The sequence below is a fragment of the Salmo salar genome, chromosome ssa11, assembly GCF_905237065.1.
Source record: "Salmo salar chromosome ssa11, Ssal_v3.1, whole genome shotgun sequence".
NCBI classification, from domain to species: Eukaryota; Metazoa; Chordata; class Actinopteri; order Salmoniformes; family Salmonidae; genus Salmo; species Salmo salar.
In genome coordinates this window covers 18,600,642-18,617,666 of record NC_059452.1, presented here as the reverse complement: position 1 = coordinate 18,617,666, position 17,025 = coordinate 18,600,642, and the positions used below count along the sequence as shown (strand labels likewise).

Genomic DNA, 17,025 nt, shown 5'->3' with positions numbered 1-17,025 from the left:
CCTTGTTCTAGCCCCATGGAAACTCATGTTAAGCATAAGTAAAAGAAAACTGATGGAGAATTATATTGCTGGAAGTAAATACATCTGGGTAGCAGAAAAACAAAGGAAAATACGTTTGATAATTTCGCTGGACTTAATTTTCCTATGACTAGAATCGAAAACCCTCTGATTATTTTACATTATCGGCTCTTGCTTTACTATACTTATTCCTCATTGCTGGACATTGGCTACCTTATTTTTCCCATATTCATGAAAAGTGGGTGGGAAAGGGACGGGTACGGGAATCAAATAACAGGGAGACGTCGGATGGCTGCGCAAATACTTGGAATTCCGGTTCCGTCGTTGGCTATTCCGTAAACTTTGACAAGCAGAAAGTTGTATTTCTATGATAGGCTACAACCGTCTCAATAGCTTGAATACCCAGCAATAAACTGGAAATGGCTTCTTCGCCACAGAAATCGCCTTCTTCTCCCAAATCCCCGACTCCAAAATCACCACCTTCAAGAAAAAAAGATGACTCTTTCCTCGGAAAACTTGGGGAAACTTTGGCCAGAAGAAAAAAGGCAAAAGAAGGTTCGTGCAGTAGGCTATATTTTGATTATTATTAAGGCATCTATATAAAAAGGTTGACATCAAGAAGCTAAAAAGGATTAGAAATAAAATACGATTACTGTTGAACTGTAGGCTATATTATGCTATAAATAGCCACATTCCACCGTTTTTCCCCTCAGAATTAAACAATTTGTTCAATAGATTAATGACAGTTTTTGCTTGAAAATAAGCTAAGAAACTTTGCTATATGCTGCTTTCAAGATAAATGGGAACTCGGAGAAAAAAAATCATGACGTCTGTGATCTACATGTCGCAAAGTCGGGGCTCTAGAAAGATGCACGAGTTCCCGACTTTGAATTCGAGTTGGATGACCGTTCAAAAAAACATTCTCAGTCGAGCTTGTTTTTTCCGGAGTTCCCAGATGTCTTGAAAGCACTCAAGAGTGAAATCGGAGATGTCCGAGTTCCCAGTTGTTTTGAACGCGGTAATAGTATAGGCTCGCTAGTAATTGCTAGGCGTGTCTATTTACATGACGTCATTTTGTTATACGTGAACGGGAATGGTGACTGAAAGACCCTCTTCATGTTTGATGTATGCATCTATCATCAAATAACTGTGATAACAATTTGGATGATTTTGTTTTTGGTGAGGGGGACAGCATCTGTTTGAGTTGTATTACGTTGCGTCTGTCCAAGCCATAGCGGGAGAAGGCTGTGTGTGTCTGTGTTGACAGTACACATGGCTGAGCCACTGTCATGTAAGGATAAGAGGCTGCTGATAGATATTCCATCACAAGTGTGTTCACCAAGGAATGAGGAAAAAATCCCATTCTCTCTCCAGCACAACCACTGCCTGAGTTCAGACCAGAGGCTGCTAAGGCTTTCATAGTTTCACATTTTATTTAAATCATACCTTCAATTAAGTATTAAATAGAGAAGCACTTGAGTTTTCGTTTAATCTTTTTGGTAAATGAGCAAGCATCAAGTATGATTAAATGTCTGAAGCACTATTATTGTTTATAATGTTTCCTGGAAGACACTTTGACCCATTTTTATTCATTACATTTGAAGCGTATCTTTTGATACAGACATGCCCGATATATACTCCTGAAGGGCATGTAAAAGTGAGTCTGCAGCTGAGCCCCATTCACCAAAATACTGAACTGATGTTGTCCAACCTGGTCCTGTAGGGGTCTGTTCCATGGAGGGCCTCTCCAATCCCATGACAGCAACACACAGTATTTCAATTATATGAGCGTTATTGTAAACTATGTTGTGTCTCTGCCTGTGAACTGAGGAGCAGTCCTTTCAGATCAGAGAGATAGAGACAGACAGAGACAGACAGAGAGGTTTACATTATCCAGATTATGCTTTTGCGTCGGTTCAACAGTCTGTTGAAGAACCAAATGGATGCAGCTCTTTTAGTGTGAGGAAGGTGATCTCTGTCTCTGTGGGTTAGGCTGAACAGCAGAGGGAGATCTTGGTGTTGATTACTAACAGGATGTTGACATCTCCAGGGGGTGCTTTCTCTGTTTGGGAGGAAACTGAAAAAAAACTATCGTAGTTTGTTCTGCAGCCCTTTATCACGTTATGTTATGCAGCTCTGCATCAGTGTTATAGTGATCTTACTGACATATCAACTGGTCCGGACAGGAACTAGCAGTGCTGGTACCATGGCCAGGCAGAGTGGTCAGGTTGTCACATCACCTGTGTGAGTTCCCCACATGTGCCAATTTGCATGACGCCAGGCGAGGTAAGTGAAATGATCAGGGAAGGAGGCGGATGCTCAGGATACCAGCGTGAGACTGAGCCTAGATCTATGAACACCTAGCAACTGGAGGGAGAGGATGGCCTTGTCCTGTGTGGGGCGATGTGTCTCAGAGAGAAAGTCTTTTTTTCAAAGCGGTCATGGTCTGAGCTATCAGAGCAACTGACCTTGACTGCTTAGTTAATAGACATACACTCTCTCACATCTCCTCCAATTTACGGTAATAGTGTGAATGGCTCATTCTGGGAGTCTCCCGTGTAGTATTATCACTGGCTACAATGAGGCACTTCATCTTATTAATCAAAACTAGACTATCTCTCTCCTGGCTAACCCGAACGTGACCAAAGATAACTAGGTTATAATTATAGACATGCGTGGTGAGCCAACTCTTCCTGGTAAGACCAATGTGCCATAATACTAACAACCTGGCATGAAGAGCACAGCTTAACCTGAAGAAAAGAGCCCTAAATTGGGTGGACCATTTTTTTTCGTGTGAACTCAATGGAGGTGTCAGTACAGTTGTATAATAATTAGCCTGTCACACATTGAGTCAGGCCACTAAAGGTCTCTGCTTCTCTGCTTCTGCAGTGTCTGAGCTCCAGGAGGAGGGGATGAATGCCATCAACCTGCCGCTCAGCCCCATCCCCTTTGAGCTGGACCCAGAGGACACCATGCTGGGTAAGGCCTCCATCTCCACTCCTGTAGTGTATCGCATGCCCACACACACACACACACACACACACACACACACACACACACACACACACACACACACTCTCTCTCACTTTCTTGTACTCTCTCTCATTGTCTATATTCTAAACCTGTGTGTGTGTGTGTGTGTGTGTGTGTGTGTGTGTGTGTGTGTGTGTGTGTGTGTGTGTGTGTGTGTGTGTGTGTGTGTGTGTGTGTGTGTGTGTGTGTGTGTGTGTGTGTGTGTGTGTGTGTGTGTGTGTGGTTCTAGAGGAGAATGAGGTCCGCACCATGGTTGACCCTAACTCCAGGAATGACCCCAAACTGCAAGAACTGATGAAGGTGTGAGATATAAAATGACTGCCGTATGTCACGATCAAAGCATTGGAAAGCAATATTATGTGCCTTATGAATGTACAATTTGTATGTGCCTGTTAAATTCTATATAATGTTTTGTATGCAGGTACTCATAGACTGGATAAATGATGTGCTGGTGGGGGAGAGAATCATTGTCAAAGACCTGGCTGAAGACCTCTACGATGGGCAGGTTCTGCAGAAACTCTTTGGTACAATTCCCTCCAAAACATCCCTTCTATGCTTGCAATGCATCACATTATTCTCTGGAATTTGTCTGATTCCAGTTGGATTTGATGGTCCTCCCTGTGTTCTCATTGTATGTGACAATAAAACATATGTATTTATTTTGGAATTACAGAGAAGCTGGAGGGTGAGAGGCTGAATGTGGCTGAGGTGACCCAGTCTGAGATAGCCCAGAAGCAGAAGCTGCAGACAGTTCTGGAGAAGATCAACGACACTCTGAAGGTCTCAATCAGAAACATCAAATGGACCATTGACTGTAGGTGACATGTTTCACAGAGCACTGTTTCATTCGAATTCCTGCTATTCTATTCATTTGTTCATGTTTTTTTTGGAATGTGTTGATCACAATTACAATTATTACTATTATTATGCCAATGGTGTGTGTAAAAGACAATGTAAAGGTGATGTAATAAGATAATGTTCTTTTTTTACCATGCTTGTTTGGTCATTTTGTTGGGTGCCAGAGAGGCACAGAGAAAGTTCACATTGGACCAATCTGCACCGTGCTGACCCTCTGACATTATGACCCTCTGACATTATGACCCTCTGACATTATGACCCTCTGACATTATGACCCTCTGACATTATGACCCTCTGAAATTATGACCCTCTGACATTATGACCCTCTGACATACATTATGACCCTCTGACATACATTATGACCCTCTGACATTATGACCCTCTGACATTACGACCCTCTGACATTACGACCCTCTGACATTATGACCCTCTGACATTATGACCCTCTGACATTACGACCCTCTGACATTACGACCCTCTGACATTACGACCCTCTGACATTACGACCCTCTGACATTATGACCCTCTGACATTACGACCCTCTGACATTACGACCCTCTGACATTACGACCCTCTGACATTACGACCCTCTGACATTACGACCCTCTGACATTATGACCCTCTGACATTATGACCCTCTGACATTACGACCCTCTGACATTACGACCCTCTGACATTACGACCCTCTGACATTACGACCCTCTGACATTACGACCCTCTGACATTATGACCCTCTGACATTACGACCCTCTGACATTATGACCCTCTGACATTACGACCCTCTGACATTACGACCCTCTGACATTACGACCCTCTGACATTATGACCCTCTGACATTACGACCCTCTGACATTACGACCCTCTGACATTACATTATTGAGTCTGTCTCAAGTGGTGGGAGGTCACGGTACTCAGTCTTGTTTCCTTTTTCAATTCCATTTTTCTTCAATATTTTTAAGGATATGCTGAAGCCATGTTTTTTTCACATTGGTTTATTATTCTTTGGTGTATTGTAACCCTCTAATTCTCTTAAATTGCAGTTGAATTTTTTTTTAATCCTTTGTAGATTATCTAAAAGCACCTTGAGGAAATCAATAGGATTGTTTTTGACTGTGATCAAAGGACAGCTAATCCCTTTGTTTTTCATTCTTATCCTCCCATACAGGTTCTCTAAATAGTAAATGTAATATTTTTTAGTGGTGAATTATCATGTTTGACATTTATTTTGGAATTCTATCTTTCAAGAAGTTGTAATTTGCAGCTTGTTGTATCAGTCACTTGAATCGCTATGACACTACAGACAACAAGATTGGAGTGGGTTGTTACAGTTTCTAACAAAGGCACATTACTTCTACTTCTACCAGTTTGTACATGACATTGAGTTTATCATTTTGTTTTTGACCTTTGTTTAACCTTCAACTTGGCATTGTGAAAGCTGAGAGTCACCTATCTTGATAATTGTGAAAAAAAATGGCATTTCTTCTTATCTTAACCCTGCTCCAGTGCACCAGTGTGTGCATCATCTGTTTAATGACAATGCCGGTGGATGTACTATAACATTCCTCTCATTCCTTCCCTCTTTCCTTTCCTATGTTCTCCCCTAGCTGTCCATGCTAAAAGCATCGTGGCCATTCTCCATTTATTGGTGGCGCTGTCTCAGCACTGCCGCGCCCCCATCCGCCTACCTGATCATGTGTCCATTCAAGTTGTGGTTGTACAGGTACAGTTCTTTCCTGATACATTTTGTACTATGAAAAGGGAAATCCTGAAAAAACTAACATTTTTGTCAAAAGTCATAATTGTCTGTTTTTCCCCACAGAAACGGGAGGGGATCCTGCAGTCTCGCCAGGTTCAGGAAGAGATCACAGGGAACACGGAGTATGTCTTCACTGTCATCCTTTTTAACTAACTATGTACAGATGTCTGGATGAAACTACCCAACTTGTCCTGTCTTCCACAAGGCCTTTATCAGACCCTCGGGGTATGAAGAGAAAATGTCTGAAACTTGTTTATAGAGGCAGCCAAGAAAATGAATGCCAATGTTTACGGAAAGAAGGCCTTAGAAACTTGGCCATGAAAATTATGTTAATTCATGGAGGTATAAGTATGAGGGACGAGAACCGAACACAATCATGTACTTTGCCTTGGAAAGGTCATTCAAAACTAGGTGATTATAGGGCGAATCACATGTCTGTAAATATCTGTTCACAAATCAGTCAGCAAATGAGTCCGCTGGGCATTGAAGCAGTTGGAACTATTGAGGGACTGATGAGGGGAATGGAACGGCCTCTCCCGGTCTCGCGTTAAAGCGGAAAGACAATGCGGACACGCCAACTCCTTGGGGGGCCGATATGGACAGTTGGAGCCCCATGCTAATGTGCAGATTTAGTGAGGGGAGGGGGGTTCGGGGGTTCTGCTCCTGCCAGCCACACCACTGCTTTATGAAGCTGCATCTGATTAATAGTGGTCCAACGGGTGCAAATCAGCTCTGGAGATAAGAGGGAGGGGGCCCTGGGCTGTTGCCCTGCGAGGGGCAGCAGCTGCTGAAGCATGTCTCTGCTGGGGAAGATTGGACCGTGAAGACAAGCCACTGCCTCCCGGGCACATGTCCACCAGGAAGGCCCACCACACAGCGTTTGATCGGACCGTTCCTGGGATGGAACCACAACGCAAATCTCTTTGTTTGTCTTCCTGCCTGGCCGTCTTGATTAGACCATCTGCATTCAGTTAATATTTTCCAGTTTAAACAAAGTCCTAGTTTATTTTTTCTTCTCATTTGAACTTGTCTGTTTCGTCTGTCTTTCTACAGTGCTGTGATTACACAGTACGATACCAGTGCTGAAATACTTTGTTCTCTTCTCTTGCAGGGCTTTATCAGGAAGACATGGTAAGCATTTTCACTTTGTTCTAATAAAAATTTTAAAAAGTGTCATATTACCATGCATTGATTTGAGTTAATTTGCCATTACATTATCACTATTTTATTACTTCTGTATTACTAAAATGAACATTCTGTTATTGTAATCATTTAACTTCTATTCAATTTCAGACCGAGATGCGTTTGACACCTTGTTTGACCATGCACCAGACAAGCTGAATGTGGTGAAAAAGGCAAGTCTCCATCCTAATTTGAAAAATAGAAGGTATTCGTTGTTTGTGTAACATTTAAACTGACTGAATACCTGCCCTTCTTGCAGACTCTGATCACCTTTGTGAACAAGCACTTGAACAAGTTGAACCTGGAGGTGTCTGAATTGGACACACAGGTGAGATGACTTTGTTTCCCTTTTAATATACCTGCTTATGATTTGATGATGAACATGGTCATTATTAGTATGTTGTTCTACCTGTCATGTTTCTACAAGTTTGCTGATGGTGTGTACCTGGTGTTGCTGATGGGACTGCTTGAGGGCTACTTTGTTCCTCTCTTCAACTTCTTCCTAACGCCAGAGCATTTTGACCAAAAGGTAGGCTACATTTTAAATCGGACTCATTTTAATCTCTTACAAATAGTTTACAGTGAGCTGCTTACTGGACTGGATCATGCTGATCTCTTTTCCCATATAGGTGCACAATGTGGCTTTCTCTTTTGAGCTGATGCAAGATGGAGGCCTGGAGAAACCCAAGCCACGGGCAGAGGGTGAGTGCCTTCATTTTGTACACGTACATTGTTTCTGAAAGAAAGACATGTGACAGCAGAATTTCAACATTTTGTCATTCGGGATTAAACAAAACAATATGGTGTTAATGATTTTCCCTTGGGGCAGTATTCACTCAACACTATATATAATCAGAGCATGCCTTCTAATCATAACAACAGAGAGAGAGTGCACATATTTCCATTTTAGTCATTCAGCAGACACTCTTATCCAAAGCGAATTACAGGCACTGCTTGTTCTCAATTGCAAATGAAAAGATTTTTCACCTTGTCAGCTTAGGGATTTGAACCAGCAACCTTTCAGTTACTGCCCCAACGCTTTTAACCGCTAGGCTACCTGCCACCCTATTTGATTACTTTTATCCCCTGGGTATAACCATGTGACTGTTGTGTTAATTGAACGGAGGCCTGTAATAGTTTTAATGGTACGGTCAAGCACCAGTGAGTGGCCCATGATGACTGCATTGGGCTGTAACATTAAGTGTTCCCCTTTAGCTTTGATTTAAAGGTGGTTGCATGCCAAATTATAGCAATAGGCCTACTTAAAGCACACTGCAATCATAACAGCTTCATTGAGGCATGGGGCTCAGGCAACATTTGTTTTTCTAGTGTAGATAAAAGTGGCCAGTTGTGCCTCACTGGATGTAATGGGCTAATGCAGATCTTATAGGTGTTGTGTCTTAAGTATGCAGTAGCTAGCAACAGGAGCTGGTTCCAATTACAGGAGATGTTTGAAGAAGGTATCATACAGCGTGTACATCGCAGCTCTGAATCTGGGTCATTTAGATGTTTTTCTTGTAAATGTTTCCCAGACTAAAGTCTGCCTTTGGTTTTTTTCTGATCTTTTGGCAGATATTGTGAACTGTGACCTGAAGTCTACTCTGAGGGTACTCTACAATCTCTTCACCAAATACAGAAATGTGGAATAAAGACGGGTACTTCACCGTTCATTCAGTTATGTCGACGTATCAATCGAGCAAATGCCCTGTTTAGATGTGTATTTCAGGGCAAACACGATGCATCTAATAGGGAGAGCACACCTGTGTTAGCTTTGTCCTGCTGAAGGCTCACTAAAACACAAGTACAGCACAGTATGTTGTAAAGTGTTTGGATATGAAAAGACAGATATATTTCAGTATTATTGAAGGTTAACTTAATGAATTATTGATTATGCCGTCCTATTGCTGAGTCATTGCCATGTTGAATTGTTCTTACCCATGTCATTCCGGGCCAACACCGTTTGAAGTCTACTTGGATTCACTTGCAACTACTACATGAAGGATCAGAATATTGATGTATTGAATGTATGACAGCTGGGTTTGTGCTTATTTACTTCCATCTTTTGAAAGAAATCAGAAGTTTTGAATTGACTCAGAAGGTTTTTGATTGTTGTGTTTAAAGCAGTGGGACCACATACAGTACACACTATTAATGTATATACTACCATGCTGCATATCTTTACCTTTGCTTTGTTTCATTTTATATATTTTAATACTGGCCGTTGTACTTTAAATATAGTCTACCTGTAGTGGCATTTTGGCTCATCATTTACCAAAGATAGTATTTTAGATACATTATTTGAAGCTGTTAGATTCTTAAAAATATTTTGTACTTATGCAAAGCATGATGTATGGCTAATTTTGACTATTTCTTTATAATCTATTCATAAAAAAAGGTTTGCAAAGTCATGTTCCAGTGCAGTGTTTACTAAAACTCTACAGAACAGCAAGACCCCAGTACATTTTTTTTTTTTTTAAGTCAAGAGCGGAGTATGAATTCAAACGATAAAACACTATATTCAACAGAACTAGCTAGTAGTGCTGAGAATGTAGTGTGGGAGTTTGACCAAAATTGATTCCGTTGTGTACTTTAATTTGAAGGTCGTAATCATTTCTTTCTATGTTGTGGTCTGAGTGCAGATTTGATTATGGGCCTTGTGCTGTAGCAAACGTGTGGCATTCCTTCCCATGAAAAGTTGAATGCTCTGTATTGTTAATATGCTATATCATCAAGTGAAATATAGAAGAGCACAGTAAAACGGGGCTCCTGAGTGGCACAGTGGTCTGAGGCACTGCATCTCAGGTCTAGAGGCGTCACTACAGACACCCTGGTTTGAATCCAGGCTGTATCACAACCGGCCGTGATTGGGAGTCCCGTAGGGCGGCGCACAATTGGCCCAGCGGCGTCTAGGTTTGGCCGGTGTAAATAAGAATTTATTCTTAACTGACTTGCCTAGTTAAATAAAGGTTAAATAAAACATGTTTACATTAAAATACCATCAGATTTGGTGGTTTTAACGTAGATTGACTACTCAACTTTTATTACACCTGACATTTTACCGTTTCATAGAGAAATAATACTGTATGGGACTGTGGATGTTGGTGAAAGTGGCTGCTTTACAACGAGAACTTAGCTTACAGTATTCCCAAGAAGTAGAGGTGCTCTACATGCAATTCATGAATGAATTTGCTAACCACACACTGACTGAATGGCTTTGCTAAGTGCTTAGCTGCGAATAGGAAGGTCACATTTTTCCTTTGAGTAACAACACTACTACTGTACAGTGAAGCACAGCACATAAAGCATGACAAGGTTACAATAGAAGTTTCAGTGGAATTTCTTTGTGCCTGATTTGATCTATATAGCATGTTTCATTTATTTAATTGCTTCTTTTTAGGAGTTGGAATTCATTTCTTTCAATTTACAGACACTTAAGCTTAGTTAAGATGCTTTTAGTGTGTCATGTCAACTGACTTAATTGAGCACAGAAATTAGTGAGAGGAGAAATTAGTGAGTTATCTTGTTTGAGTCTTCGAATAAAGTAGAAAATACTCATAGCTCAGTTATTTGTTTTGTTGATATTTCTGGTTTTCCTCTTGGTCATTTCTCTTGTGAACTGAGTTGCTATCTTTTTATACATCATACTGTATAACCTCTGACCCTCTGTTGTCTTCATCTTGCTTTTTGTGGTGCGTTTAACAAATACCACTATTTCCATGAATTGAAGCCCAGAACTGAAGGCTTGGACCTTCAGGGGAGGATGTGACAATGTATTTCAGTACTTCATTGTTCTGACATTTCTGGTCATGCGATTATCAGTCAAGCCCATGGACTAAGAGCTCTGCGTTTTCATCAGAAAGCTGAAATGACCATCCATAATCAACCATCGTGTGCAAAGGTGTTTTGAACAGGAGCTTTTGCAGCCATTAAAGTAATTACCCTCCCATCGCATCTTCTACATCCCTCCCTCCATTCATTATATCAAATAAGCCTCTACGCATGACTAACAGACATGATACTCTCTTGCCTCCGTAGTGTAAGATGCTGAGAAAACACACACAGACACACACAAAAGGTGAGGCAAGAAGTGAGTAATACGATTGATAAGTGGTTCATAGTTATTACAGGGTTGGCACTTTCTGTTGGCATCTATTGATTGGCACCAAGGATTATGATCTGAAAGAGTGAATTGGTCCTTCATTGAAGTTCCTTTTTTCTATGTGGTATATGGGTGTAAAGGCTTTACCTTGTACTCCTTTTGTATAGATGGTTTGTTGCATTTCTTGCTGAAGATTGCTTAAGCCATTTTCCCTGTGTGCAATCAGTTTGTTCCTTTCCATGATTCTTCAAACACATTTCAACAATAGATTGAAAATATTGATTTATGTGTGGTAAGAGTTTTGGGGTTTTCTGTAATTAAATCAGGTCAAGGGATTAGCAGATAGGCAGCAATACATATCATTTTTAGAGACACATCATTCCTGTTTTTTGCTAAAGAGATGTGCAGCACTAAAGTTATATTTTTTTTTAGATGGCAGGACATGAAACTCTGCTTTAAAAACATACTTTTGTGTGATACCGTAAAACCCTCTGCCTCATACAATCTCCGCTCCCATCTGGTTTTAATCACATTTTAGAAATCGGTTATGCCATAATCTTTCTCTCTGATGGTTGTGGTTTACTGGCAGATACCTTTTGCTGAATAGACAGTGAAGTTTGTAGATGGAAAGTCCTGCTCGGTTTAGATTAATCTATCTGTTTTACATGCCATGCTGTGAAAGAAAAACACTATTTTAAATGAATAATGTTTTGACCAGGACGTAGGTGTCTTATTTAATGATTACCAGTTACCTCTTCAAGAAGTTAATATCCTTTGTGGGGGGTAATCAAATTCCAAGACAAACCTGTAGCTGTTCTTTGTTCTATTCACATTGTGTCATGTTACTACAAAACAGACAATTGATTAACTCATCCACTCTCTCCCTTGCTATTTGTATTGATCTGGCAGAGGGTGTAATTATGTAATTATGAAGAGATAAGATCTGTGAATTAAGATAGTGCCTGGTCTGTTCTTCTCTTAATGCAGGCTGTGCAGGGTAGGGTTGGTAGGATTCATGCTTACTGTATAATGGTCTTGCAGTACCTTAGGAGTTGTACTCAAAGAAGAAAATGTTCTCTACATGGTTGCACACTTATCCTTCATGTGATGTGATTCAGAAATAGCACATAGTCCTCTATGATGAGACAACAATGAAAGGATCTGCACGGCCACGTTGGATGCATCATGTGATGGGGTCCTTGTTGTTTTCTGTAGTGCAGGATTGGTACAATGACATGCCTCTGAGTACCAGGATGACCATCAAAGGCAGCGGGCATTGATCCGTATCTTCAAACACTGCATTACGGAATTGAATTAAAGAGACATTTAGTGCACAAACATTTAGACATCAAAACCTCAGCTGTTGCCTGGAGACTAGCGAAACCGGCTAAGTGTCTGCACAGAGAGAGAGAGAGAGAGAGAGAGGGAGGACGAACGGATGGATGGATGGGCAGACTGAACTGACATACATACAGACAGAGGGTAAGAATGCACAAGGAGTGAAATTGCCCCTCCTTGTGAGAGGCCCAGGTGTACCCTGTTATCCACTGTCTGTAATTCAGTCTGCCTGCTGAATTCACTGCTGGAGTATGCAGTAATTCATGTTTGGCCCTTTGTCGCAATTTGGCCTTTTGTCAAGGCACTTTTTTGTGGTCAATTGCTATTGAATGTTCATTTATAAACACAGATAAATATATTTTCCAACTTGAAAAAATGACATCCTCACACTTCATTGTTTTCAGTTGTCTTCAATTTATCATTGTTCAATACATCACAATGATTGGTCGTGGAAAGTTAATTTGAAGTGAGGGCTGTGTACAGTGTTTTATGTTTTAAGGTCATATGAAGTTAGACCTTAGAGAGAAAACATTTTGCAATGATGTGTACTATGGCATGTTCATACTGTAGTAGTCGATATTCGCAGCTCGCTCAATGTTCCTTAGTATGTTCACAAAGCACTGTTTCTAAGTGACCACAAGATGGCATCTGCTAACACATTTGGTTTGTTTGATTGATGCACTTGAATGTCTATAGTTCCCAAACAAACTCCAACGCATGTTCAATGTTTGGCCAATGTCAACACCAAAATGGCCACACACTATGATATACTGTTTTGTTATAATAATTGAGGAATCATTCTGGTATTTCTGGTATTTCATTTTCAGAAAAACATTTTACTTTATGCAAGATAAATTGATTTCAAATGAAGTGTAAGTGATCATATTAATAGAATTAACCCAGAACCACCTTAGATAATACCAACTTCTCTATATAGTTTGATTGAAATGATGTGGGCTTTTTCCACCAGAGAGAGTGGTCCTCAGCTCCTTGCTAACCCCTCTCCTATCTTCTAATAAAGCCAATCGGTGCACTGTCAGAGCAGAGAGCCAGTGACGATCTGCACCTGGCCTCCCAGGGCCGTCTGATTAGGAGAGGTCGGAGGGCAGGGCAGCCGGTTCACCTCTCCTCCCAACATCTCCCCATCCTCCCCAACCAGCAGCACCCCAGGCCTCCCCTGGAGCAGAGGCTCCAGAAGGCTCCAGTTCAAAGCCCTGCCACACCAGACCTGTAGGGCCTTATCTGCCCAGGTGTCAGGCAGCAGGCAGCTATCCCTGGATGCTTCTGTAGTGACAAATGGTACTGTAGAGCGCAAATCCATATCTGGGGTAAGACCTATGTAATTAACCTGAATGAGAAACGTGTCCTGTTAAAGTTTATATTTTAAACTTTTGTAAGATGTCATTGTTAAAAACAATGATCTGTGAACAAATACATATTTACTACGAATTAGGGCTAAATAGAATCTAACAGGATATTGATGTCCACTGCTCAAATACCAATAGATTTTTGTTGATACAATTACAATTATATTAGGCATATCTCTTTGGTTCCATCAATTGTCCCTGAATTATGGGATTGCCCTCCCCACTAAAATCCTTACTGTGAGGTTTCTGTCCTCCCTTATTCCACCCCCACTCCTATTGCTCTGTGGCCACACCCAGTCGTAAAAGAGTTTGAAGGCTGTGTGTGGATAGGGGGGTGGGGACAGAAACCTGCGATGTCTGTTTTGGGGTAAACAGTTCAGCCGTGTTGAGCACTGTCTTCTCCCCTCACCAGATGCAGTGATCCTTTGAAAAGATGCACACAGATTCAATGATTAGTCATCAGTTGGTATAATTTGCCAGCGGAGAGGCACGAGAATTTCAGATGTTACGTTTTCACACGCACACATGGGTTCCCATGCTGTCAGATAACACTTTTATGGCTTCATTATGACATGTAATATCTATTGAAATGTATACTATTAACTCAGTTTAACTTGTTCACCTACACATAGGAAGGAATAAGGAATAACAACACATTCTACACTGAAATGAGTGTTGGTTCAATATTGTACCTTGTCAAATACATTCCCAACTGGGTACACACACGCACACACACATGCGCACACACACACACACACAACACACACATTTTCATATGGCCACATTTCCTGGATGCAATCTGTCAGGAGACTCATGTGCCCGATAAGGCAATGAGAACAGGCTCTGATGTAAGGCTATGAACCATTTTACAGTTTGCCATTATGCTGGGATCTGTCGGTGGGCTTCCTGGATATGCAGGGCTAATATTTAACAAGGAGCTTGTGAAACACTGTCGACAGATGACCCCATGGCTGTGAATGAATCACCGCTGTGACTGTACTCAGGTGTTGGGGTGGTGTCACATGTGCTGTGCTAGCAGAGTTTGTTCCTCCAGGGCTTGCTGCATTTGCATAGATAAGACTCCCTTTTGATGGTTAATAGGTTGGTATTGAGGGAACAGACACCACCCTGGAGAAGAGAGAAGCTGATAAGATAAGGGGCCCTTGGAAAGCAGACATGCAGCCGGTGGTTAAGAATCACAGCTTAAAGTAGAGCTCCGCCAAGATGATGCAATTGAGAATGCCTGATATATGGAATATGGAAGTGAACCACAATTTAAATGAAACTGCAAATGAGGATGTTGTTGACTGGCAATCCATGTGTGTGTGATACTAACTATAGTTCAAGAACAAAACCCCACCTCTCTCCATCTTCAACCCCCCCTCTCGCTCGCTCTCATTCTCTGTCTCTCTTTTCTAAACATGCACAGACAGGTGTTACAAATGTTGATGGATGTCTTCAACAGGCCAGCCGTTCATCTTCATAGATCCCTCTTTATAAGAATTGGTGTCAAAACATTGCCTCCTAATGGATGGCTTGCACAGACACGATCAGACATATAGCCCAAACAAGGTTTGCTGTCTTTGACATGTCTTATGATTGTCTGCTCTCCCATATTACCAGGTTGTACCGCTGATTTTGTGGTGGCACGGGCATGGTTCTCTCCACAGGCTCACAAGGTCTAGCCAACAGTTCTATCCTGCTTGTCTCAGATGATACTGTATTGAAGATATAGTTCTGAAGATATAAGGCCTGCTGATGTTACATTTACAACACATGCAGCTACTGAAGTATGAGATGCGGGTGACAGTTTCTAAACGTGCTCCATTTCATGTCCCAGCTGTGGAAGTGTCAAATAAAAATGCCAGTGTTGTATTCACATCTGATATTTATCAAGCAACAACATTTCAAATGACTGATATGGTTGTGATGAAGGTATCATACTTGTACTTTTATGCAGCTTTGTTGAGGTAGATGATTACAATAGAATGAACTAACTCCACAAAGAAATTCCCTCTTCTTTCTCCCACCAATTTGAATCCGACGTGTCCTGTGAGGTCATTCTGCTTGTTTTGTCCCTCCTTTCGAGGGCTGTTCGGTTCGGGATGACGCCACCTTTGCTCCGCCCCAATGCAAACTCGCTCTTCGCGTTCATTTCATTCCTGTTCTCATTCCGAGCATTCTTCGCATCTCTGTCCGTGCGCTGTCGATTCACGTACACATATCCGGCTGGCCCAGAAACACAACAATAACTTTACACAGTTTACAAAAAATATAATATCCCACGTTAGACAAACAAAGGGGGACGAATTGTATTACAAATAACAATAACGGAGGTGTTTGAGGTAAGTTTCAATGTAGTTAATGATATGCAAAATGGTTGCAGACTAACACTGTTATGATGAAGTTGCGCCTTTCATTAGAAATAAGAAGTATTGTATGGTATTAGAATGAGTGGGCATATTTTAACATTACAATAAAAGTGTGTCGGTGAGATTTTAGGTTGCCGTTTCTTGTCGCTGTTGCAACAGGGTGCTTTCACTTTGTCCACTCAGTGTTGTATTCGACTGACACGAAAATCTTTGACATTTTTCACATTTTTGTAAAGAAGCCCGACCATACGCCCTATTATATCGCAGTAAGTCCAGTGCATGAACCTCAAACTCCTAACAGGATTCCGGATACGATTGGACGTACATTATTTTATGAATGACAATTTTGGACAAGATGACGGATCAAAATGTTGCTGTTTTCTTCTCCTTAGTTGGCTCACCCGGGAGTTGGAGATTTCAGTGGAACATTTTCGGAGCAGTGCAAAAACATTCTGCTGAAAGACTTGTTGCTCCAACACCTTTGGTCGTGTATTTTATCCATCGTCCCTTGAAGTCACTGTAAGTATATTTTTTGTTATTTTATCGGGTTTAGGCTACAGAAATTCCATCAAATTCTTCGCATTCCATTTTCCATATGAGGAATTGATTCAACAGATCATAGGCAAGATCCATCAATGTTGCCGAATTGATTAGATGTGTCTTTTAAGATAATAACTTTTGATCATCTCTGACAGTAGAATATTATGGCCTACATTTAAACACATATTGACCTACATTTAAACACATATTGCCCATGTGCCCTCAGTGTAGGATAGTGGGCCGGGCAACATACTTTTAGAGAATATAATTGATAAAGCACAATCTGTTGCATTTACAAAATAATCTGAAAATGTTATTACATAATTTTGGTGTTCTAGAGATAGTGGAGGAAAACATTTGATATCTGTTTGGATTCAAAGCCAGGTTTTTCTTGGCTTTCGGACACTGTTGAAACGTTGCAAAAAAGAACAAGAGAAAAGACCATTGCTACCCAGTTCTTAT

At 41.1% G+C, this 17,025-nt stretch overlaps 2 protein-coding genes across 6 annotated transcripts in view; both read left to right on the top strand.

Moving 5' to 3' along the window:
• Nucleotides 1-273: 273 nt before the first annotated feature.
• LOC106562110 (alpha-parvin) lies at nt 274-9,255 on the top strand. Its single transcript, XM_014126708.2, has 13 exons — nt 274-573; nt 2,908-2,997; nt 3,281-3,351; nt 3,473-3,575; nt 3,725-3,865; nt 5,514-5,629; nt 5,729-5,787; nt 6,777-6,796; nt 6,959-7,020; nt 7,107-7,175; nt 7,275-7,376; nt 7,477-7,549; nt 8,420-9,255. Exons 1-13 carry the CDS (start codon nt 438-440, stop codon nt 8,494-8,496), a joined length of 1,119 nt encoding a protein of 372 aa, XP_013982183.1. The 5' UTR covers nt 274-437; the 3' UTR covers nt 8,497-9,255.
• Nucleotides 9,256-15,770: 6,515 nt separating this feature from the next.
• Nucleotides 15,771-17,025, top strand: part of LOC106562169 (transcriptional enhancer factor TEF-1) — a 56,835-nt gene continuing 55,580 nt past the window's right edge. For all 5 annotated transcript variants that reach the window (XM_045689135.1, XM_045689132.1, XM_045689133.1 and 2 more), the window contains exons 1-2: nt 15,771-15,996; nt 16,416-16,542. The gene's annotated coding sequence lies outside the window, so the exon portion shown is untranslated. The remainder of the gene's footprint in view (nt 15,997-16,415; nt 16,543-17,025) is intronic.

Bases quoted from the DNA above. Each gene is read 5' to 3' on its own strand.
- LOC106562110 (XM_014126708.2), top strand. From the start codon at position 438: ATGGCTTCTTCGCCACAGAAATCGCCTTCTTCTCCCAAATCCCCGACT. The intron at 3,352-3,472 runs GTGTGAGATATA...TTTTGTATGCAG, and splicing joins AACTGCAAGAACTGATGAAG to GTACTCATAGACTGGATAAA. The intron at 7,377-7,476 runs GTAGGCTACATT...TTTCCCATATAG, and splicing joins CAGAGCATTTTGACCAAAAG to GTGCACAATGTGGCTTTCTC.